Source organism: Girardinichthys multiradiatus, chromosome 4 (assembly GCF_021462225.1).
Source record: "Girardinichthys multiradiatus isolate DD_20200921_A chromosome 4, DD_fGirMul_XY1, whole genome shotgun sequence".
Taxonomy (NCBI): domain Eukaryota; kingdom Metazoa; phylum Chordata; class Actinopteri; order Cyprinodontiformes; family Goodeidae; genus Girardinichthys; species Girardinichthys multiradiatus.
This window is the reverse complement of record NC_061797.1, coordinates 29,671,955-29,693,891: the sequence shown is the minus strand read 5'-3', so window position 1 is coordinate 29,693,891 and position 21,937 is coordinate 29,671,955. Positions and strand designations below refer to the sequence as shown.

At 38.4% G+C, this 21,937-nt stretch overlaps 2 protein-coding genes across 3 annotated transcripts; one reads left to right on the top strand and one right to left on the bottom strand.

Annotated features, from left to right (window-relative positions):
• The first annotated feature begins 2,818 nt into the window (after positions 1–2,818).
• Positions 2,819–10,379, top strand: si:ch211-122f10.4 (cathepsin A-like). Its single transcript, XM_047362387.1, has 11 exons — positions 2,819–3,120; positions 5,128–5,239; positions 5,324–5,461; positions 5,558–5,716; positions 6,657–6,748; positions 7,086–7,170; positions 7,243–7,395; positions 7,480–7,625; positions 7,841–8,003; positions 9,782–9,871; positions 9,954–10,379. Exons 1-11 carry the CDS (start codon positions 2,951–2,953, stop codon positions 10,035–10,037), a joined length of 1,392 nt encoding a protein of 463 aa, XP_047218343.1. The 5' UTR covers positions 2,819–2,950; the 3' UTR covers positions 10,038–10,379.
• A 1,547-nt stretch (positions 10,380–11,926) lies between these two features.
• Positions 11,927–21,173, bottom strand: slc38a7 (solute carrier family 38 member 7). Of its 2 annotated transcripts, none has more exons than XM_047362315.1 (12): positions 21,042–21,173; positions 19,185–19,450; positions 19,045–19,098; positions 18,209–18,353; positions 17,131–17,275; positions 16,944–17,042; positions 16,767–16,824; positions 16,572–16,686; positions 16,269–16,416; positions 14,688–14,887; positions 14,551–14,602; positions 11,927–13,031 (listed from the first exon to the last, which is right to left on the bottom strand). In XM_047362315.1, exons 2-12 carry the CDS (start codon positions 19,434–19,436, stop codon positions 12,929–12,931), a joined length of 1,371 nt encoding a protein of 456 aa, XP_047218271.1. In that variant the 5' UTR covers positions 19,437–19,450; positions 21,042–21,173; the 3' UTR covers positions 11,927–12,928. The 2 variants fall into 2 exon arrangements, with proteins under 2 accessions (XP_047218271.1, XP_047218270.1); XM_047362314.1 differs by having other exon boundaries at positions 19,185–19,568; positions 21,042–21,163.
• Between the last annotated feature and the right edge of the window lie 764 nt (positions 21,174–21,937).

Genomic DNA, 21,937 nt, shown 5'->3' with positions numbered 1-21,937 from the left:
AGTTAGAGTAAAAAGAATAATAATGAAGAAATAATAAAATATCAAACAAGGAAACAGACCATGCCTATCTTAGTTGAATAAACAAAATGTACTTAGTTGTATTTTACTCATTTATCAAGTGATTGTTTCCTTTGAACAATGACATTATTTTTATGTTTCAAGTTGCTGAAACGAAAGAAAAATGCACCTAGCAAGAGAACTGTACTTGGTGAACAAAAGGCCAAAAAGGCATTACCTTCATAATTTAGAAACTGTACCTCAATGGTTCACAGCCCTGGTCCTCAGGGACCCCTTCCCTGCAAGTTTTAGATGTGTGTCTGATCCAGAACACCTGATTCAAATTCTGACATGACCTCCTATACAGGCATCAAGAATGGAGGGTCAAACTGGACAAAATTAATACAATAAAATCATCTTTAAATAAATAAATGTTGTGAATGTCCCATAAGTGAAGTAAATTTAACATGAAAGAAATGTAACATTAAATGTGCCATTAAATTAAAGGTACCATTTATTTATTTAATACATTATTAGAAACAAATGTACCATTATATCATGAAATGGACTATTATGCAATTAAATGTGCCACTGAATAATTAAGTATAATTTTAAAGACGACATGACGTAATTAGTGGTACACTTAATATTTAATGATGTATTAAATAAATTGTACATTTAATGGTACATTCAATTTTTTTCTATTTCACAACATATTTATTTAATATCTTCCCTTGATGAAGCCTTTCAACGAGGTCCATGAGAGGACATGGGGGGAATTTCTTCTCTTTTTGCGTTCCCACGCAATAGTCTTTGCGTTATTTCGCAATACTTTGTGGGATAGTTTCCAAACCAGATAACTGCAAAAATGAAACAAACACTACACCCGTTTTGAGATTTATTGAGTTTTATTTTGAAATCGGCCTTAAATAAAATTATCTTCAAATCAGACTAAAAGACAGTTTTTATCCACAAGTTGTCAAACAAACTACTGAACTCTGAACAATAATACTGCACGAAACCACATCTGTGACACTTTGTTTGCTTATTACTGCTGCATGATGTGTACTTTTTTTGTACGCCGCGTTTTTGTTTTTATCGTGATTTGAACGGTTCTTCTTATCCTAAGCATTTTATCGCATTGTTTACTGCGTGTTAACCTGCATATGACAAATAAACCATATCAATCACATATCAGTGTTTGTTTTATGAGCAGTTTATCATCTGTGCTGTTGCTCCAAAATGCCGAACGCAAAAGTATTGCGTGGGGATGCAAAATAAATAAATTTCCCCATGTCCCCTCACGGGCTTCCGTACCTTACCTCTTAAATCTTTAGCGCGCATGCAGCAATTTTGTTGGTCAGATGAGAGTTGACACATGATGGTACTTTTGGTTTGATGAATGAAGAGATGCAGGGCTGATTTAATCCAGAATTTGCCAAACAAGTGTCCCTTAATCACTGGTGAACTTGATTACAACTAAACACGTTTTACAAGCAGCAGACTGCGTGTTAACAACGCTACATTCAACTCTCATGAACTTCGGTAATATTTGCGACTTTCCTGTCAGCTCTATGAGTTTAATAGATAAGTCCTTATTTCTGACTTTACGTTACAAATCCAATTTTACCACGTCCAGTTCTCCACCTGCGTTTGCTCTCTCCATCCTGAACGCAGGTGGAAAACATCGATCAGAAGCACTGTTGGTTTGTGGGTCGTGTAGTTCGTTTGACTCACATTATAGTATAGGCTTCTTGGAAAAAAAACTACACAATGGCGGCGTCGATCCAAGTTTTTTTTTTCTTAAAGTTTATAACAAAGTCTCAGTTTTACATTTCCAAAGACAATTGATCCTAGTTTATTTCCCCTCCTATTGACTAGCTCCCGCTCCCGTTCATTTTTTATCCTGTACCGTCCCAATCACGTGATCTTTACTGATGCTGTCTACCGTGACCCGTGGGACTCCCAAAAAAATGTCAGCCTCTAATAAATAGATAGAGATAGATAGATAGATAGATAGATAGATAGATAGATAGATAGATAGATAGATAGATAGATAGATAGATAGATAGATAGATAGATAGATAGATAGATAGATAGATAGATAGATAGATAGATAGATAGAAACGCGAATCGACGTAACACCGGCCTTCGAAGGATGCAGCCCCTGAAGCTGACTTCCGGGTCAGCCTCGGCGTTGGTACATTCCCTTTCCGGTTGATTTTCTGAAATGTAAAAGTGTTTTCTGAAATGTAAAAGTGTTTTCTGAAATGTAAAAGTGTTTTCTGAAATGTAAATTTGTTTTCTGAAATGTAAAAGTGTTTTCTGAAATGTAAATTTGTTTTCTGACATGTGAAAGTGTTTTCTGAAATGTAAATTTGTTTTCTGAAATGTAAAATTGTTTTCTGAAATGTAAAAGTGTTTTCTGAAATGTAAATTTGTTTCGGTACTTGTAAAAGTGTTTTGCACCCCTCGGCCACCGTAATCATCTGTCTGCATATCATTTTTAAAGCTATTTTTTGTACATAATGTTTTTTTTAATCTTAACAACTGTAGTGCAAAAGTACATTCAAAAACAAATACAAATACACAGGGGTCTGTTACCACAACAAAAAACAGAACAATTAAAGGGAACAATGTTGTAATGGGGTCTGCTTATGAGATCAAATTAAAAATTTCATGAATTGCTACTGTCTTTCCAAGTTTCTGATTGTTTAAATTAAGTTTTGGAATAGAGGCAAGATATGTTTTTAAGGCAGTTTCTTAAAATTTCTGTACCTACAGGTAAGTAAAGGTGTTGAGCTACTTCCGCGTCCCGTCAGCTGTTGGCCGCGTCACTGTGCAGCAGTCATGTGACGCTGAGTGGAGCGCTGCAGCGGAGGACGGTGTAGGAAGCCCTTATCTTCTGCGCTGGTTTAGAGGTTTCTGTGTGAAGTACCAGTGAGGTTCAGCGATGCACGCCGGCGGTTTCCTGCTGTGTTTGCTGTCCGCTCTTCAGCTCGGCTCCCGGGCTCAGTACGCTCCCGATGAGGTCACTCACCTTCCGGGCATGACGTTCAAAACCAACTATCGACAGTGGTCTGGATACCTGCAGGCAGGAAAAGGGAAGTTTCTCCATTACTGGTGAGAAACAATGTCAAAGACTGACTGATGGTGAAGGGAGATGTCTGATCTTTTTTTATAAAGTTAGTTGTCCTACGATGCAATTTTGCTGAACTGTTACAACATTCATATTATGTAAGCCTGTGGTAAACCACCAAAGATATAGATATAAAAGTTAAAGCGTTATGGTTGTTTTGGTTCTGTATAATCTTCTCAAACCTGATTTTCAGTCGCCTTATTTTGTACTGTAGAAAAACGTGACAGTTAACACTACTAAACATTCTGGTTTTGGGATCTATATTGAGATCTTAAAGTGAGACTAGTCGAAAAAAAAAAAAAAAAACCTGGTCTAAAGTGTCAACTTGATCAAGATCAGAAAATCAGCCCGCATTGGTTGTGGATGAGATGGATAAAAAAATGTCGAGTTACAGATTTGTTCTGTAAGCAAGATGAAGTAATAAAAAGAGTTACACACACTTAAGGCAATAAGGAACAAATTGGATTAAAAAGCTTAGGGAAAATCTGTTTGTGAAACAGAATTTTTAACAATCAGATGCTGTTTGTAGCATCTTATTTTAACAACGCCACAAGGTACAGGACTGCCAGGAGCAGATGTCACTGCACAGTGGTAATAATACACACAAGAAATGATCTCAACAACAGGAAGTAGGCAACTGAACTAAACAATGTTGAAAAATAAGCCCACAAAGTACTCCTGCATTTGCACTAAAGACGCACGGCAGACATTCAGTTGTCGGAATGTTTCTGAGGGATTTTAATGGTCCCATTTTTGGTGTTGATGTAAAACTGAAGCAGGAATAAAAGGGTGTTCAGCTGTGACCCTACACAGATCAAATACCAGCTGTACTGCTCTCCCACTCTTCTTTCATGTGCTCAGCCTGCACCAGCAGTCCCCCCTCTGTCCAATCAATTGCATTCTGGTTCATACAGTTCCTCTAAATGCCTTAATGGGTCCCTTAGGTTTAAGCGAATGTACAGGTCCTTCTCCAAAGTGTCGTTCATCAGTAGGAGTAGGAGTATTGTACTAAAGAGTCTAGTCACAGTAAAGAGTTAGAAACACCACCTCTGTACTCAAATAATTATTGAATTGCTGTAAATAAAATCCCAACCATGTCCCTAATAATCTGAAGGCTATTCAAGACTTGCAGAATAAATGCAAGGCTTCTGACTAAGAGACTTGGGTGGAAGGTAATATAACAAGTCATTTTTACACCACTGTTGTGATATATTCCCTTGAATTGATTATTATAAGAAATACTTTGCTGGGGTCTGATGGTTAGACCCCAAACACTTAGGCTCTAACCATCAGACCCCAGCTTTGGGTGCTCATCTTGGCTCACGCTGCATATCAAGAACGGTGTTGTCGTGACAGATTTGTATGAACATTTGTTTGAATCCTTCTGTCTTCTTTCTCAGATTAAGACAGGAGGGATTCCTGTCTGAGCAGCACTTTGTTTCCCAACATATTGATTTTAGTCTGAATATCTGTCCAGCTTTAACCCTGTTTACGTGAAATATTTGTCCTGATGTGTTTCTTTTCTGAATGGGTTAGGAATAATAAGGACATTATTGACTTGTTTGAGAGTTTATTGATATGTTTGAGAGTTTATGTGCCAGTGGACGGCAACCTCTACAAGCTCCTACTAAATAAAAATGTTCAAGAGCTCGGAAACCTATTTATGAGCGCTGGAAAATATTTAACTCATGTTTTTCTATACTTACTATGTAAAAGTTGTTTGTTTTGTGATTATAGATTCAGGATTTTTCTATTTGGGTTTTAGAACAGTAAAATATCAAACCTATATGGTAAAAGAAGATAAGCATGTAGTGTGTGGACAAAAGAGATTACTTTAACAATTACTGAAAAGCTGCTAATTTTATCAGCATTTTTGTGCAAAGTTATGAGGAAACACTTTTTTCATGATATCTGCTTATCAGATATAGTTTTTTTCATTTGTTGCGGATGAGATGTATAGATGACGGTTTCTTATCTCTGATGTCCTGCAGGTTTGTGACTTCTCAGAGGAATCCGGCCAAAGACCCCCTGGTTCTCTGGCTGAACGGAGGTCCCGGCTGCAGCTCTCTGGATGGATTCTTGTCAGAGAACGGGCCGTTTCATGTGAGCTTTCTAGTTGCCAACCATACTGCATGTGTGCACGGATCATTCAAACAGACTCTTAAGTTGTTAGCGTTTCATTCGCAGGTAAATGATGATGGAGCCACTCTTTACGAGAACAAATTCAGCTGGAACACAATCGCCAATGTGCTGTACCTGGAATCCCCTGCAGGAGTGGGATACTCCTACTCTGATGACCACACATATGACACTGACGATGATCAGGTATGTCTGTTTGTCTTGTTTAGAACAATAAGACAAGTTGACCGATGCTTCAGGACTTTATTGAATTAAACAATTTGTTAAATGTCCTTGTCTTAGGTTGCTGATGATAATTACAAAGCCCTTCAGAGTTTCTTTGTCAAGTTCCCAAACTTCACTAAGAATGAATTCTTCATCTTCGGGGAGAGTTACGGAGGTGTTTATGCTCCAACGCTAAGCCTGCGTGTGGCCACAGGAAAGGCTAAGATCAACTTCAAGGTGAGGTGCTGCAGGCTGCATGTATTTTAATTTTAAAGATTGAACTCGTGTAGAATTATTACACACAGATTAAAATATTCATGTGTTTGTTTCTGTTTATTTTGATGATGGCCCACTGAAATTCAGTTTCTAAAGAAATTTGAACATTACATAAGACCAGTAAAAGATATTTATTACACAAATGTCAGCCTGCTGAAAAAGTGTCTTCATGTACTGCACAGTTTATCAATAAATTCTTGGTCAGGGCTCCTTTTGCATAAAACACTGTATCAATGCGGCGTGGCATGGAGGTGATCAGCCTGTGTCACTGCTGAGGTGTTCAGGAAGCCCAGGTCGCTTTAAAAGCGGGCTTCAGCTCGTCTGCATTGTTGGGTCTAATGTCTCAGTTTCCTCTGGACAATAGCGAATAGGTTCTCTGTGGGATTTATGCCAGGAGAGTTTCTTGGCCAGTCAAGCAGAGTAACACCTTGGATAATAAACTCTAAATGTCTTGCTGTAAAATGAAATCAGTATCTCCATAAAGCTTGTCTGCAGATGGAAACATGAAGACCTCAAACCTCTCCTGGTATATGGCAGTTCTGGCTTTGGCTTGATAAGACACATGGATCAACACCAGCAGATGAAACTTCTCCCCAAATCATCACTGACTATAGAAACTTCATGCTGCACGTCAAGCAGCCTCTCCACTATTCCTCTAGACTCTAGGACCTTGATTTCTGAATAAAAACTAAAACGTTTTAAAACCACCGGTGAAGGCCCAAATATTTCATCTTGGCTCTGTTAATCCTTTTTTAATTACTTTCATATAATGTAATTTTCTAAAAAAACCAAATATAAGGTTTTTATCAACTGTAAGCCATAATCACTGAAATGAACAGAAATATAGTTGTTTTTTTTTTTTTTCCTTTTTTGTAACTAATTTTAATGTTTGTCTTTTCAGGGCTTTGCAGTGGGAAATAGTCTCAGCAGCTTTGCTCTGAATGACCAATCTTTGATCTACTTTGGTTATTACCATGGCCTGTTTGGAGAGGAGTAAGCAGCTCTTTCTAGTTTTTGAAGAAATATGTATATAAATACATGAATTTTAACTTTTTTGCTGACTCTCAAGTTCAAGACTCTCAAGTTCAAAAACTTATTTATGCATCATAGTTGTAAATTAGACACAAAAAAAAAGGTTTACATACGTCCAAGTTCATTGAAAAATAATCATTGATATCAAAGGTTTTACATTACATTGGATTAGTGGAGCTTACGAACTGAATGCTGCTTCATTTACAATGAAGCAGGTGTTCCCTTCCCTTTTTCTGTCAGGTGACAGTAATTTTGTTGAAGATTGCTGATGAGATTTGTTTCTGTGTCTTATATGCAGTTTGTGGCGTGATCTGAACGGAAACTGCTGTGACGAAGGAAACTGTAACTTTTACAACAGTACTTCTGAGACCTGCAAGACGCTGGTATGTGTGGACTGTCCTGCAGGAACTTTCTGGTTTTATAAAATAAAAATCAGATTTTCTGCTTTTGTTTAGGTGAACGTGGCCTTTGGTATCGTGTATGAAAGTGGACTCAATGAGTATGCCCTGTACCTGGACTGTGAGGGCCGTAGAGCATACCACCGAGGATATGAAAAGGCTATGAGTCATCTGTTCAGGAACTACAGGAAAAGCCTGCATAGCTACAAGGTGCTCTGCATTTTGACCTTTATATGTGTGCATCAAAGTCTTTTTAACGCCGTGTAGCATGACTGATGAGTATCTCGAATGCAGCTTTTAGATGCTAGGATGTCTTCTATGTCTCTGGGGGAGGTCCCTCCCTGCCTCAACAGCACGGCTCAGACAAACTGGCTGAACAGAGGCGATGTGAGGAAAGCTCTGCAAATCCCAGACGTTCTGCCACCCTGGGACATCTGCAGGTAGTACTCCAAGGCAAATAGTGAACACTCTTAGAGGAACATAATTGCCTTTTATATAAATTTTTAAATATTATGAAACTGTAGGTCTTGTTTACCTTCATAAATCTTTTCAAGTAGGACATTTTTATATCGGGGGTTGGATCAGTAATCAAGCCGCTGTGTGGATTATTGGTTTCTGAGAGAGTTTGCATGTTGATGAAATGTCCTTGTTGCAGCGATGTGGTTGAACAACATTACACAATCTTGTACAACACAATGAAGGAGGTTTATCTGAAGCTGCTCTCTCTGGGCCTGCGAGCACTTGTCTACAACGGAGACACGGACATGGCCTGCAATTTCCTGGGAGACCAGTGGTTTGTGGAGGATCTCGGCTTTAAGGTGCATTTTGAAAATATTTTCTATACATCTAGAAATGTATAACTTTTAAAATTTCTACCTTTTGGTACATTTTATTTATCTTTGCACATGAAAATTTGAAAGCACCCTGTCTAGAGTAACTTGGGTAAATGTGTTCGCTTCACGTTTCTTTTTTACTGAAAAGCTTTGGCACCTCTTAGTGGTGGAGTTGCTAATGCAACTATTTACTGTTTATTTACAGTTTATTTTAGTGGCTTGCTTTAGGCTAAATGTATTCTGATCCATCCACTGCAGGGCAGGTTAGGGTGTACTTCAGAGTGTGGATACAGTATTGGTTTATTTTAAACTGTACCTATTCATATTTGATGTTTTTTGCAACCTAATCTGGAGAATTATGCTTCTTGTTTCACCATAAGATGTATTTCTTTAAAAATTAAATTTTGGTTTTGTATTTGGAGTTTTTCAAAGTATAACAAAAAAAAACAACAATATTTTCTACTAACTCTGAATAGGCACCTTCAGTATAACTAACATAGGTACAAGCTTGTCATTTTCAGGTGGTGTAATTCTCAAACATTGCTTTAGATTGTTATCAGACACTGCCACATTTTTAAACAAAGTAGCCCTTTTCATCAGTCTTAAGTCATTCTCTCCACACTTGGTGTTATTGTAGATACAGTAGTTCACTAACTGTTCAGCTCAGCTTGTCTCAGCACATTGCATTTTTATGCCGTAGTTGCAGAGACCATCACCATTCAGTATCGGACTTCAACTGTTTTCAGTTTGCAGATAACTTATCCTCTTTGGGTTGAACTTCTGGGTGCTTAGAGATAGTTCTGCTTCAGTAGCCATTTGTACTAACTCTACAGTCTGACTGTAGAGCAGTATTAGTATTTTTCCCCTACATTGGACAAATATGTTGTGTAGTGCAGTTAAACCTTCACAAGTAAATCATGGATTATCTGGAGAAAAGTCAGATTTGCACCTTACAGCATGTCTCACTGATCTGAAGCAGGTTATTCTGGTGACACAGAGGAGCATGCGGACATATGCCTGTGCACATTAGAGTAACAATGCTGGTTAGAACTTGTTCAAAAACTACATCTGTCTGAATCCTGCCGGTATTTGTTTTTCAAAATTACAGTTTTTATCAAAAGCGACTTTTACCACTGGTAAATTAATCACACTTTTCACGTAATCACTCAAATAATTTCTTAATTTATCTTCAATAACTATGGTGATCTATAAGTATGAAAAGCTGTGAAATAATTTTTGAAATATTCCATTTAACCTTAGTTCCCACAGGGGTTCCCAAAATATTACCCACTGCAGTCACCAGTGGAGTAGTAGGATCATGATGCTCTTAAACCAGTCATTGTTTTGACATTCTCTCTTTTAACTTGCCAACAGATGAGTTTACAGTAGTTAATTAGCTTCATATTAAACTTGTAAATAGCTTTGTATCAAATTTTTTTGCCAGAACCTCCAGTGTTACTACAACCACAGTTTGAGAAACACTGAAATAAGCAACAGTTCCACGGCAGGTGCTTCAAAACGAACGGATGTAGCTGCTTTGGAAACTCTATTAGGGTGTCGGTGACTTTAAACCTTTTCGCTACCAACAGCATATCTAGTTTTGTTTTGCTATGTTAACAACTGGTGAGTTGTGAACCTGTGTTCTGTCAAAGGAATTGGATCAAACATACACCGTAATGCTTGGAGATTTGCAAGTATGTTCCGAATGTCCTTCATGCCACAGCTTTAAGTTTTGCTACCTCATTTTACCAAAATCTCTCCAGGCCACCAGCAGTTACCAACACTGGATTCATGATCACCAGATTGCTGGTTTCCATCAACAGTTTGGAAACATAACTTTTCTGACAGTTATGGTATGCACTGATGTTTGCATAAAAAGATGTTCTGATTTTGCGTGTGTCACAACTAAGAGAGATTTTCTTTCACATGTTTCAGGGTGCAGGTCACATGGTTCCTCAGTGGGCACCGGGTCCAGCTCTGCACATGTTTCAGTCCTTCATAACAAACGGACCCTACTGAGTCCTGGTGGAGACCGTATTCTGCAATCTACACTCATCAAACTGTACTTTTTTTAAATTTTGTCTCAGGGAGGATGCATTCATTATGCCAAAAGACTGTTGAAGCAAACTGACCTATTCCTAGCAGCTGTTCACTACTAACATTTGAGTGTTTTTTTTTTTTTGCTGTGGCAGGTTGGCATATCTGGTTGTGTGGTTCTATTGCTTTGTTGGATGAATGGAAATAAATATGCTGTTAGTTTGATCGTCTGTCTCTTATAAAAGGACTGACAAACTCAAACAAAGCTGTAAAGGGAAGATGTAATCCCCAACATTTTACTAAAAATAAACTATATGAATGCTGTGCCTATCTCTGCAAAGAAAGACTTAAAATGCATCTTGGACCCACATAAATGTTTTGATCCAGTGCATCATGGGAAACAAAGAATTTGTATTTACCAACAACTTTGAGTTGTCAAGAGTCTACAAAAAAGGAGAAAAGGGAACTATTTAAACAGTCAACATGATTCAACTAGTTGCATTAATTTAACACAATATTTGGTTATAACTCTAAGTAAACAGTGTTTCTATCCCTTTAAGATGCAACATCAAGTGTGATATAAATGTACGTTTTCATTGCAGATTATGAAGCAAAGCCCGTTCAAGAGTTTGGAGATTCACAGGGCGTGAGCTACTGGTGGGGTGCTTATTGCACCTCCATGCAGATATATCCAGAACATGGACTTAAGCAAACAGAGCCATATATGTCCTTATTGTCCAACTAATGTAAAGTTGAGTGTATTTTATTGCATCATCAATGACCATTACGTAAACAAAGGTTTTGACAGTTCTGTAAACAGTTTTTAATTTATCTTTTTATTCAAGGTCACATTTTTTCACATGCCTTCAAGTTCATTGCTTTGAAATGTTTTTAAGTAATTATAAATGAAATGACAGTTTAGTATTTGATTAGTGTTGATCCTCCAGTCAGAAATCAGATGAAGCAGCCCCAAAAGTGCAGTGGGGAGTGTGTATGTATGTGTGTGTGTGTATATATATATATATATATATATATATATATATATACACACACAAAACATACAACCGGTCAAAAGTTTTAGAACGCCTTTTCCATTTAATGGTTTTTATATGTTTATGACTATTTACATTGTATGTAGATTCTCAATGAAGGCATCAAAACAGTGAATGAACGTATATGCAATTGTGTAGCAAACACAAAAAATAGTAAAATAACTTTAAATATGTCATATTTTATATTCCTTAAAGTAGTTGCCCTTTGCTGTGATAACTGAAATATTAACCTTTGACCTTCTCTCAATGAACCTCTGGGAAGTTCTTTCAAGACTCTTTGGAAAACCATTTCAGGTGACCACCACATGAAGCTCATGGAGAAAATGCTGAGAGCAAAACAGTCATCAAAGCAAAGGGTGTCTATTTTGTAAAAATATAAAAATGAGTTATTTTGCACTTTTTGTTTACTACATAATTCCATGTGTGTTCATTCACAGGTTCGTTGTCTCTGGTGAGAATCTACAATTTAAATAGTCATGAAAATAAAGAGAAATTGTACAAAATGGTTAGGCATCAAACTATAAAAACAATGTATGTGGCAACACTGGTAATTGGTTTTCATAAATACAGCCCAACATTTCCTTATTTGATTGCAGCAAATCAAAAAACAGAAGATCCCTTTAAAGCTTTGACCCTCATTTAAAAATAAGAGTTTTAGATTTTAGAAAAAAGACGATGACAAAAATAAAACTGCTTTAAAGCCGATGACTAAGAGTCCTGCCAACAATACGTAATACAGCTTCCTTTGACAGCTTTATGTAAGAGAAAAGCTGCAGTTAAAATCAAAGACATCTGCTATGCACCAATTAGTCTTCAACAGATGAGGGTGTCCTCTTGTGTTTCCACAGTAAACATGATTTCCTGTTACATTCTGTGAAGGTTAACTTGGTTCTTAACATTGTTGATCTACCTCTTACAACAAGGCAAGGGTGATCAGACCCAGCCCTCAAGAACCAGTGTCCTCTATGTTTTAAGTCTTCCTGCTCCAACACAGCTAATTACAATGACCTCAGCATGTCAACAAGTTGTGCACCAACCTGATAATTACCTATTCAGTTCATTCAGGTATGCTGAACCTGGGAAACATCTAAAACATGCAAGACACCAGTCCTTGAGGACTGACCTTGGACACCTCTGTAGCAAAAGAGTCTGCCCTCCTAAGAGAAGTTAGATCTGCTCTATTTGTTACACAACAGCTTAAGAGTGTTTTACCTATCTGTGCAAATGCAATCCAAAGTAAACAGCATCTAAATAAATAGATGATTTAGTGGTTTAAAATATCATACATTAGCCTTGTCCCCACTGTTCAACTTTGGCTGAAAGGTATTTTCCAAATCAAGCTTAACCTCTAAAGCGCATTGCTTCATCTTTCACTGGCTTTATCTACAGTCCCTGGATTTGATTATAAGCCAGGACATGAAACATCTTCACATTCTGTTATAAACAGGTGACATGCAGGGTAAAACTCACAAATTGGTACAATTTTGTAAAAAAAAAAAAAAATCTATTTGATTTTAAAAACCCTCCAATCAATGTTCTTCTGCTTTTGTAAACCAGACAGTATATGTCATTCATGCAGAGGCCAGTGACGGGGGAAGTCAGTCTATTTCCTTCCGGAAAAAGGAAGGTGATGTCGAACACATAAAAAAGGTCTTTAAACTTCAATGAGGAAAATAAAATCTGTCAATTGGCGTTGTGGTCGCCTAGCCAAACACTCTGATCTTAGTGAATGGGGCAGCAGTCCAGAAGAGCAGCACAGTACTGAGCTCTCCCAAGTTCTTGTTATGGAGGAAAGAAATGGCTCCACAAACAGCATCCCTTTTAATTTACAACATCCTGATAGATGGAGTTGGATGTAGTGAGGCCGAAGATGAAGGCACCAAGCGTAACCATTGCAACACCAAGGATCACCAATCCGTGCCAGCTGTAGGAGAAAAAAACAACAAAAAACTGAATATTAGATCTAATAAAATGGCTAAATCAAATATTTAAAATCATTGTATCTGCCTAAATATGGGTATTCATCTTTAAAAAGGGAAAAAAATAAGCCCACAACAGTTACTTTAGGTTTAAATAAAGAATTCGTGTTTTACAATAGGGAACGAGCAATATGGACTTAAAATTTTATCATATGACAAAAACAAAATTCAGAATAATAAATGGTCTCACGTGCTAACAAGTTCCTCTAAAAATAAAACAACCCATCATTAAGTAGGCCACCTAAACCCATTAGTTAACATTGAGTATTAGAGGTTAAAAACTGCAAACAGCTATATAACAATCCCACACATGCAGGTGTATCTCATTCATTAAAGTTGAGTTAAATCATTTATTTAAAACAAAGGGAAAGTCTTATATAGATGTATTACACAAAAACGGATAATCATTATTTATATCAGTTAATTTTGATGAGAACTGCTTACAGTTACTGAAAAGCCAAAATTCATCCATACATCAATCGTATCTACCGGCTGATCTGTGCAACGCCACAGTTTTTTGGAAAGTTTGAATATTACATGAGACAAAACGAAAAATGTTTAGATACAGAAATATCATCCAACAGAAATGTACATGTACAATGCAGAATCTACTGAACGTGGTCCGAATAAATCAGAGATGGACTGGAGAAGATCAGTCTGTCTCACTGCTGTGGTCTGACCTCATCAGCAGCCTTCAGCTCGTATGCATGGTTCGGTCTGGTGTCTTTGCCCTCTACATGATCTACTACAGTATCTCTGTGGGGTTTGGATCAGGAGACTTTTCTGGGCAATCAAGTAGCCTGGGTCTACTCTACCCCCAGGATCTGATTTCCAAATGAAATTTTTCATCTGAAAAGAGGACTTTGGACCACTGAGCAAAAGTGCAATCCTTTTCTCCTTAGCCAAGGTGAGATGCTTCTGACGGTTCTTCTGGTTCAATTGAAGCCCTTGTCATAGATACATCTCAGTGTGCTAGCTCATGAAGTACAGACTGCAGTCAGAGTCAACACTTTATGAATCTCCCACAATCTTCTGAAAGGGCTTTGCTTTTCACTGCCCTATGGGCTACAGTTATCCCTGTTGTTGGTGTAGCTTTCTCACACTTTTTCCTTCCAGCCAACATTCCATTATTATGCTTGGATACAGCAGTCCGAACAGCCAACTTTTTTAGCAAAGACCTTTCCTAGCTTACACTCCTTGTGGAGGTTGTCCGTTACCATCTGCTAGACAACTTTCAAGTCAGTCAATAACATTTCTGTTTTAAAAAATCGTTTATTTGTCTTTATTAAAATAAAAATTTTCTGAGCTACACAAACACCTATTTGTAATGTATCTATACACATTTAATATTTGAAATGTAATCACTAAAACAGTTTAAGAGCATGCATGGGTCCATTTTTCTACAACTGAATCATTTTTTGACCATTCTATAAAAAGAGATGTTTGAAAAATAAGCAGCCTCACCTTGTAGATCGACTGTCTGTCTCTGAAAGTTTGGCCTGCATCAAACACAATCCTGTGTAGTTAAAAAGACATTATGAGACACATTAAAACTTCACTTTGGTCCTAATGTAAGCAAAGCACAGGATGCGCCATGTTACCTGGGAACACAAAGATAAAACAGGCTGCCAGTCCTCCTATCAGCGAGATGACACGGCCGATGTCTGGGATGAAGAGGGCGAGGACGAGGGTGACGATGAACCACACCAGGGTCTGCAGGATCCTCCTCCTCTGCTCACGGCGAACACACACCTCCACCTGCTCGCCTTGGAAACGCAGCCAGAGCCCTTCTATAACCGCCCTGAAGGTACATGTGATCGCAGGACAGTAACGTGAGTGAACGAACCATTAACTGCAGCTTAAAAGTCAAAAAAACCTGACAACCTTTCAACAAGGGTTAAGTGTCTATACTGCACATTGTAGCAGTATAGACCTTTAATGTACATTTGCATACACCAATACAAAAAGCATCTTAACTTTACATTCAAGCCAAAATGAGCTTTTATCCTGCAGATGATGGTCCTGTGATTAATAAACCATGTCCAAATGCAATGTTTATCACTGAGATGTTGTCATGATAAATTGCTCATTTAGATGCATATCAATACGTCTCAATTGATGCTCTGTGAATGCACCCTTGTTTTCAGTGCCTGCTGGTTAGAGTCCTGCTTTCAGCTGCGTGCTATCCTCGTCTGTCAGCTATCGTTAGACATTGTCCCTTCTCTACAACACATTCCCATTGTTGTTGTTCATACAGATTCTAAAAATCTATATGGATCAGGAGAGACGAAAGTATGTTGATTCACCTGCTCATTTTATGCAACTATCCTCAGACCTTTACATGCTTTCAACATGGCCACAAACCTTAAAGTTGTTCATGCAGCCTCAAAAAAAAGAAAAAAAGAACAACTTTTTCCAGCTTTCAAGCAGATTTCTGCTAACTTCCTGTGACCACAGCTCACAGTTTCTTGGTGTCAGCATAAATACCATTTATCTGATGACACTCAACTAGATTAAAAGAGAACTAAAAAAACAACACAAGGTGTTAATAGATTTCCTCTATCCAGAAATGTCTCTTCAGGACTTTATAGAAGGACCGTTTCATTGAGGTCTTCAAGAACCACCAAATAAAGGGTTCTGGAGGCTGCTTTAAGACCAGCATCACTGTTAAATGAGATGCTGAAATTCAAGAGTTAATTAGCCGCAACAATCAAAGGTAGGTTTACAAAAAAATGAAGGTGAGGTATTCAATTTATTAAACACTGCTCTTAATAAGATCATGTGTTAGGTTTGGTGGAGGCAGCATCATGGTTGGGGCCTTTCTGCAGCTGGACAAAAAAAAAATTCAGATGGACAATTTCTAGGAATTTATTATAACTTCAAACCAAAGCTAGTCAATTAAAAAGTAAAGAAACTGGGTGATCTGACAGGAAAATTGCCTCAGACCTCAAAGTGTTTGTGGTGCAGGCTGTTAAAGAAGAAACAATTGTCAGCTGATAAACATAAGGCTGACACCGTTTGTGGTTCGTCTACTGAACATATCGGCCACAAGCAAATTTAGGAGGGCCGTTTAGTAAAACTAAAAATAGTAAAACATTTCAGCATGTTTCAATATTAAAAATACATTTGGCTTCAAATACCTGCGCTTAACCCCCCAAAGTTCTCTCTCCATTGGCTCTTACCTGCCACAGAAGTGTAAAATGGGGTAGGAAGTCACCACACAGATGACAATGAAAGCTCTAGCGATGGCCACAGCGATGTCATCAGAAGGGTAAGAGATCAACACATCCTGATTCACACTGGAGCCAAAGGTCAGGAACCCACAGACACCTGATCACAAACAAGCCGCAAAACATAGTTAAATATCCAACAGTTACAAAGAATCTAACAGGAAACAAGTGTATGTTATTGTCTGAAAGGTCTGAGCTGAGAGAGTTCACCCTACATAGAGCTGTGTGAGATGTAAACCAAACACAAAGACCCACCTGTTCCTGTGTAGACAAAAAGGCAGATTATCATGCTGAGTGTGACCACAAGTCCCCACGGTTTGATCGCCTTCGTCCTCATGCTGTTAAACACCGGCACACAGCTGACATGGCACTGCAGAGAGACGGTAAGTACTTCAACATCAGATCACAAACACACGAATATTTTATAAATGATATCACATAAGGAGATACCTGGAAACCAAAGCAAATGGTGGGCATTGCATTGAAAACGGCAGTCCAGGAAGCAGAACTGGAAACAACAACAATGTTTAACAACGAGCAAAGCAAAATGATGTGGATGCAGAGAAGTTGGAAACAAAAACTTTGAAATTGAAATAGACAATGAAATAAAGTATTTTCAGGACTTACATGGCTGGACCATGGTCTGAGTTCATGTCTTTGTCTGGCCAGATGTACTTCACAATGATCACAACGGTAACATACCAGGTTCCCATCACACTCAGAGCACTACAGCGGAACCGCAGCTAGGTTGAAAATCACGCAAGCTAAAGGTGACAGTAAATTCAGAACTAAACAGCATTTAGACCCACTGTACCTGGCATACTTCTGGAAGCTGATCTCTTTGGGGATGGACAGAGGCAAAATTACCAGGACTGCAGTGACGACGATGGTAAACCTCCGGTTTGTGTACCAGTGGCCTTCAGGTGAACCATCTGTTTCATGAGCCACTGCAGCAATCACTGCAACAAAAATCAGAGATTTCAGAGGCAATATGATAGAGAATGTGAAATCCAGGATCCTATGCATTTTCCATGTCAACATTCCACACTTTTCCAGAATGAAGTTCCCAGGCTTCTCAACTCTTTGTGAAGTACAAATGCAAAAAGTTCACCATGAATTCATGGCAGATATTTCCACAGTAGTCAGGAGAGACTGGCAAAAACTGAGGAAGGATGGATGGATGGACGGAAAAGGGATGGCTAGATGGAGGAAGGAAGCAGGATGAGAGAGAGAGAGAGAGAGAGAAAGAAAGAAAGAAAGAAAGAAAGATGGACAGACACAAGGGAGAAAGGTTGGATGGATAAAAAGGAAGGATAAAATACAGAACAGGAAGGAAGGACGAACGGACAAAGGGATCAAAGGACAGATAGATGGATAAAACATTTAGATGATGGGACAGAGAATAAAATCTTGACATTTGTTTAATCTTTTTTCATACTTTATTTTCCTTTTCAATAATTATCCAAATGTAAGAAATACTCAAATTTCCAACTCCTCCAGACTGTGCCAGAACACTGGGAATGCACAGACTGAAATGGAGTTCAGACCTACAAAAAATGCATGACTGAAGTCGGACAACATTCCCATCACCTTAACCAGACGCAGACAGATCAAGATTTCTGCTGTGTCAGCATCTCAGTGACAGAATATGTCACATGAGAGACATATTTATTGAGAGAAAAAGCTGAGCAGTCATACTGAACGCTCTTTGCCCTCATCATTCACATTCTGCATTTTCCATGTTACTGCTTAACCAAATATCTCAACATTATAAAACTCTATGTCCTGACAGATAACCACCTGAACTCAAAGAACCTAAAGCTTAAAAGCTGAACTGTGAGTAAGTTTGAGTCTCCAGTTATGAAGCCTTATTGGTCAGAGAGGACACTTACAACGATCCAGCTGGTCTCCAATGACAATAAAGAAAGCAATGCATGTGCCAAACGTGTAGACGGCGATGGCTAATTCACAGATGATGCCTGTGACTTTCCCACAAGTGGCTCGAACAACCTCCTGATAGGTGCCTTCATTGCTGACCTGCAGAAACCAGATAGCAGAATTGAAAACTTGTATTAAATACGTGGGGAAACAGATGACAGAGTTTCAAGTAAAAATAAAGAAAAGCACCTCAGTTTCTTCACTTTCTCTTACTGATGTACACTCAAGAAAACGTTTCACGGGTAATTTGTGCAAACTGTTAAATTGTTGTTGAGTGCTACAGGTCCTACCTTCTAAGGTAAGAATCAACATCAGTCAAAATGGAAATAGTAAATCCTCAACTGATCAAAAATCTTGTTTCGCTTTGGCTCAACTTTATGGTTTTGGCACATGGATTTTGTTCTGAGTTATTGAGGAACAGAAAGTCTGAATTGGAAGTAAAGTTCTGCTTGTGATCAGGAAAAGAAAGAAAACATGGAGACTTTATTGCACAACAATGCTGCTAACGTCGACCTCTAGATGTGCAGAAAGGTCCAACTATTGACTCAGGGCAAGCATATGTTACAATGTTCAGATTATTTGTGAAAACATTGGAAAACCATGTTTTACTTTCCTTTAACTTCACCACCATGATTACAAACTGTTGGTCCATAACATAAAATCCATTGAGGTTTGTGGCTGTACGGTACGGTAAGTATGAATAACTTGGCTAGGCCTAGTAAATGTCAGATTTGGTGTTGCAGAACATGTTGCATGTGGAGTAGAACAGACGGGGAAAAAAAAAACATACCTGACAGCAATAGCCAAGGATCACAAGTCCACTGATGATGAAGATGAGCATAAACTGTTGCAAAAACACAAAGGGAGTGTTATAGTGTCGTATGCCAACAGAGGAAACTTGTGAATATTACAGCTCTGGATTCTGCTTACCATCTGCAGCATCACACCTGCCGTCACTCCCCCCGCCATGCTGAAGGCTGCAGGGAAGTTGAGCAACCCCGCACCCAGCGCTGCATTCACCACGATGAAGACGGCGCCCAATGGCGACACGCCCCGGCTCCTCTCGTCTTCCTCAGGGTGCCGGGCAGAATCCACGCTGGGGCTCTGCAGGAGCCATGCTCGTTCTCCTGAGTCAGTGCTAGCGACGCTGCCCCAGTCTTCAATGTCAGTGTTGATTGCCATGAGAAAAGGAGACCCTGGGTGAAGCAGTAAGGAGGAGGGGCGTCAGCTGGAGAACAGTGAAGCTCCGCTGAAGCTTCTCAGTAAACGGGAGGGATCTTGGAATTGTGAGGCTGTGTACTGCTTGAGATCAATCTGTAATCAAACATTGATTACTGGGATTGCTACATATTAGGAATTTCTTGTAAAACTGTCTATTCACCGATTTCAGCAAAAGTATTCATACCCCTTGAACCTTTCCAAATAGCAACTACAAACATCAGTGATTTTATATGATAAGGCAAACATCAACGTTTTGCATAAATTTGAAGTGGAAAGAAAATGATTTTCAAAGCTTTTTACAATAATCTGAAAACATTGTTGTGCAAATGTCTTCAGCCTTCTTTAATACACTTGTTCCTTTAAAGGTTTCAGAGGTTTGATAGAGAATAGTGAACAAACAACATCACAAAGCCCAAGGAACACAGATGGGAGAATCTATTTGTAGGATAACTTTGTTGTGCACTCCACAAATTCTTCCTTTATGGAAGAGTGGCAAGAAGAACACCAAAGTTGAAAGAAAACCATGAGAAGTTACATTTGGAGTTTGCCACAAGCCATGTAAGGGACACAGTAAACGGGTGGAAGAAGATGCTCTGGTCAGATGAGACCAAAATCTACATATGTGGTCTAAATGCAAAACACAAAGTGTGGGGATGACTAAAACTGCACATCACTATGAACAGACCATCATTACAGTGAAACATGGTGGTGGCAGCATCATGCTGTGGAGAGAGGCCTCTCCACAGCATGAAGATTGATAGAGCTAAATATGTAGCAATCCTATAAGAAAACCAACCAACTGTTCTGAGTTTCATCTGAAAAAAAAACAACAACAAAAAAACAGAAAAAGATGAATCCCCCATTTTCCACTTCTTATGTTTGGGCTCATTTTAAAATAAACTTCAGTTAGTGGTTGTAATGTGACAAAGAGGTTTAAGCGGTATCCTTTCGTTCCCAACTACCCACTATTCTAACTGATACTGAAGGCTGGTCCTAAACCCACTGATCACGAGTATTTCCTGAAAGCAGAAACCAATTTGGTTTATGCTTCAGAAATGTCCAACTCTGTAAGAGTCAGAATCAGCATTATTGGCCAAGTATGTTTACACAAACAAGGAATTTTACTTCGATATATAACATTTAGATAAGATGTAAACCAAAAACACTGTTGGGTTGTTATTTAGTGAAAAAGCCATTTTGTTGATATATTAGATTAATCCTGTCTGAAGCACTCCGTTTATTGATTATAAAACCCCACCAGTAAACACAAAAATCGCCCACGGAATATGCGTGAATCTGTCAATAAACTGAAATCGATGAGGATATTAACAGCTGACCTTAATTTTACTCCCTTCCGCGTCCTAAAAGAAACACAAAACGGGCCGTTTATGGTTTGGTTTGATTAAATCAATGCCGGTCTTTCAACAACAGACTGATAATGTTTATTAAGGCAGCCATGCCCTTTGTTGTTGTTTCCCACAACACATCTAAGCTAGCAAACGACACCTGAACGCTAAAAGCAAGCTTCAATCTCACCAACCATACAAAACATTAAAACACACCTACCTGGTTTAAATGTATCGGTACCAGTCCGCCGTTAGGAAACGAACCAGGAAAATCTGCCGTGAACTTCACCGCCTGCTTCCGCCGCAGAGAATGCCTGAGCCTTCAGTGTTTGGGGCAGCTCCAGGACATGTGACTTAGTCACGTGACCGTTAATCACGGTGGTTGGAATTCTGGTTGTTGTAGTTTTACATGATTGGATCAAATTCTTTACTAAGAAAGCGGAAATTGTTGTATACGTAGACATTTATTATATAATTCTATGTAGAAGAATGGAAGGTAAAAGGGGTAAAAATATTGATTGCAGCCAGGTTATGAATTTAATGAAAAGGTGAAGAATTGTAAGTCTTTTTAGAAAAGGTAAAGGTTGCAAATAAAATTATATGAATTGTATAAAATTAACGTTGAAATAAAAGGCTATAATTGAAATGAATGCCAACGGTGCATGATTGTCCGGTAGAATCACATTAAAACAAAAATATTTAAAATTCAGAGACTGAAACAAAACAGCAAGGTAGTAAGTACTGCCATTTTGAAGATATTTCTTCCAATTCAAAAATTGTTTTAACTTTATCTAAAAAACACATTTATATAATCATGTTACCCTTTTTTAATGCTTATACACTGCTCAAAAAAATAAAGGGAACACTTAAACAACACAAAATAACTCCAAGTAAATCAAACTTATGTGAAAGCAAACTGTCCACTTAGGAAGCAACACTGATTGACAATCAATTTCACATGATGTTGTGCAAACTGAATAGACAACAAGGGGAAATCTTTGGCGATTAGCAAGACACACTCAATAAAGGAGTGGTTCTGCAGGTGGGGACCACAGACCACTTCTCAGTATCTATGCTTTCTGGCTGATGTTTTGGTGACTTTTGAATGTTGGTGGT

Excerpts from the sequence above, each read along its gene's own strand:
- si:ch211-122f10.4 (XM_047362387.1), top strand. The coding sequence starts at position 2,951 with ATGCACGCCGGCGGTTTCCTGCTGTGTTTGCTGTCCGCTCTTCAGCTC. Across the intron at positions 7,171-7,242 it reads CTGAGACCTGCAAGACGCTG|GTGAACGTGGCCTTTGGTAT; the intron begins GTATGTGTGGAC and ends GCTTTTGTTTAG. Across the intron at positions 9,872-9,953 it reads TAACTTTTCTGACAGTTATG|GGTGCAGGTCACATGGTTCC; the intron begins GTATGCACTGAT and ends CACATGTTTCAG.
- slc38a7 (XM_047362315.1), bottom strand. The coding sequence starts at position 19,436 with ATGGCAATCAACACTGACATTGAAGACTGGGGCAGCGTCGCTAGCACT. Across the intron at positions 16,687-16,766 it reads CCATTTGCTTTGGTTTCCAG|TGCCATGTCAGCTGTGTGCC; the intron begins GTATCTCCTTAT and ends GTCTCTCTGCAG. Across the intron at positions 16,417-16,571 it reads TTTTGTCTACACAGGAACAG|GTGTCTGTGGGTTCCTGACC; the intron begins GTGGGTCTTTGT and ends GTTTGTGATCAG.